The sequence below is a fragment of the Limulus polyphemus genome, unplaced genomic scaffold (assembly GCF_000517525.1).
Source record: "Limulus polyphemus unplaced genomic scaffold, Limulus_polyphemus-2.1.2 Scaffold11646, whole genome shotgun sequence".
Taxonomy (NCBI): Eukaryota; Metazoa; Arthropoda; class Merostomata; order Xiphosura; family Limulidae; genus Limulus; species Limulus polyphemus.
In genome coordinates, this window is record NW_013677256.1 from 10,830 (window position 1) to 13,509 (window position 2,680).

Below are 2,680 nucleotides of genomic sequence, written 5' to 3' on the forward strand. Positions count from 1 at the left end.
AATATTGACTCCTTAGTTTATTTGTGCACAATATTGACTCCTTAGTTTATTTGTGCACAATATTGACTCCTTAGTTTATTTGATACAATATTGACTCCTTAGTTTATTTGTGCACAATATTGACTCCTTAGTTTATTTGTGCACAATGCAGTCTTGAAAAGTTTTAATTTCTGAGTTAAATCACTTAATGCTATTCTTCAGACCATTTTTCTCACATTAAAAAAGAATTTTTTGTTCCATTTTAATAGCAAGGCTTATATGTTGCCCTCTAGAACACCACCATGGGGACTACTACATTGCTTCTAGAGGGGGGAACATGCACCCGTATTGGTGTTCTAGTGGGGGGAAATACACACCCATGATGGTGTTCTAGAGGGGGGAAATACACACCCGTATTGATGTTTTAGAGGGGGAAATACACACCCGTGATGGTGTTCTAGAAGAGGAAACATGCACCCATAATGATGTTCTAGAGGGGGAACATATAATTTCTACAGCAATGTAGTAAGTCCCCATGATGGTGTTCTAGAGGGGGGAACATACACTTTCTACCGCAATGTAGTAAGTCCCCATGGTGGTGTTCTAAAGGGGGGGAACATATAATTTCTACACACTGTCATGTTATTAAATATCAATGACTACCGTTTTTGGGTATATAAAATGTAGTTAAAGATTCCATATTTCACTGTCATGTTATTAAATATCAATGACTACCGTTTTTGGGTATATAAAATGTAGTTAAAGATTCCATATTTCACTGTCATGTTATTAAATATCAATGACTACCATTTTGGGTATATAAAATGTAGTTAACGATTCAATATTTCACTATCTATATGAAGTTATATTTTCTAAAAGCGTGTTGGAAAGTTGCTTGTTTTGTAAGTATTTATTTTACTGTGTTAAAGAAACAGGTTGTTAATATTCTGAGCATCTTTTATAAGCTGGAAAAACATGATTATAATTAATTATGTGCGTCAGTTAGGCCTATTCTATTTATTCAAACACAAAACTTGTAATATTTTTCCCTCGTTATAATACAATTATACACGTTACTGGAAAAGAGACTGAATTAAGAATGTGTTTGAATACAGGGTGTCCCAAAATGAATATAACATAAAGAACATTGAATAACATTTTTATTATTTAAGATAACAACAAAATTCAAAACAAAATATCTTTTACAGGCCTGTAAGTTTTATATAATTTAATTGATAAACTTGCGTATCTTCCATCATTAGCATAATCTGTGTTCAAATTTTGAGAACACATTTTCCATCTCAGCTGTAGGGATGGATAAAACAGCATCAAGTTTCAGTTCCTCAAGATCCCTTGGTTTGTTATTTAGACTTTTGTTTTCAAAAAGCCCCAAAGATAAAAATTCAAAAGGGTGAACTCGGGGGGAACTCTTCAGTAGTAGTCATTTTACTAAAAAAAAACAGGATCTGTTCTGAAATCTGTAATAAAAACGTTCATAAGTAATAACAATAATAATTAACTTCAATAAAACTTACAAGTCTTGGGAATTCATTACTTAAAATATTTAAAACTGTTTGTATATGTGTTTTACATGTGTTAATAAGTTAAAAAATTTAACTATATATATACATATTTTTTTGTCAAGCTATTCGACAAGAACTTTTTGTTTAGAGTTTTGGATATTAATATCTTTTTTTTTCTTCTTTCAGTACCCGACCCGATGCAATGCTGGGCTCAGCCCCGGCTGGGCAATTGACCAATCATATTGCATCCCTGGTGGAAAAAATCTCGGAGGCAACTAACGTGTTAAAGAATGTTGGCTTTCATGTTAACAATCCTCCAGGTGTGTTAAGCTCAATCGCTTTGTTACGATATTACAGAAAGTACAGTCTCAACCATTTTCTTTTCTTACGTATTTTACTGCTTTGTTTTAACTTGTACTACTTGTCGTCTGTGAACAACAACAACAGCTAATAATGCATTATCAACTTTCAATCATTTAAACCAACAATGAAAGGTTAAGTTTATCAAGTGGTTCTGGACGAGTTATTACAGCAGATAGTGTTGTATTTTAGAGATTTCAAATATCCAAAAGATTCCACAATTAGGTTTTTATAGAAGATATTGTTGAAATAATTTCTTTCAGCAAATCAGGAGTAAACATTTCCTGAAAAACCAAAGCAACAAAAAAATTAATCACCTCAATTTTGACAGCACATGTTATTGCCTTTGGCCTGTTTCAGTTGTCCAGTTTTTGACAGCACATGTTACTATCCTTTGGCCTGTTTCAGTTGTCCAGTTTTTGACAGCACATGTTATTGCCTTTGGCCTGTTTCAGTTGTCCAGTTTTTGAGCACATGTTATTGCCTTTGGCCTGTTTGAATTGTCCAGTTTTTGACAGCACATGTTATTGCCTTTGGCTTGTTTCAGTTGTTCAGTTTTTGATGGCACGTGTTATTGCCTTTGGCCTGTTTCAGTTGTTCAGTTTTTGACAGCACATGTTATTGCCTTTGGCCTTTTTTAGTTGTCCAGTTTTTGACAGCACATGTTATTGCCTTTGGCCTGTTTGAGTTGTCCAGTTTTTGACAGCACATGTTATTGCCTTTGGCCTGTTTCAGTTGTCCAGTTTTTGACAGCACATGTTATTGCCTTTGGCCTGTTTCAGTTGTCCAGTTTTTGACAGCATGTGCTATTGTAATTG

General features: G+C 33.8%; 1 protein-coding gene across 1 annotated transcript in view; it reads left to right on the forward strand.

Annotated features, from left to right (window-relative positions):
- LOC106476804 (RNA-binding protein 45-like) overlaps nucleotides 1–1,862 on the forward strand; it is a gene marked incomplete at its 3' end in the record, with an annotated part of 8,830 nt that extends 6,968 nt beyond the window's left edge. The window contains exon 6 of the mRNA XM_013937428.2: nucleotides 1,689–1,862. Within this exon, the coding sequence (XP_013792882.1) occupies nucleotides 1,689–1,862 (174 nt within the window). The remainder of the gene's footprint in view (nucleotides 1–1,688) is intronic.
- Nucleotides 1,863–2,680: the final 818 nt, after the last annotated feature.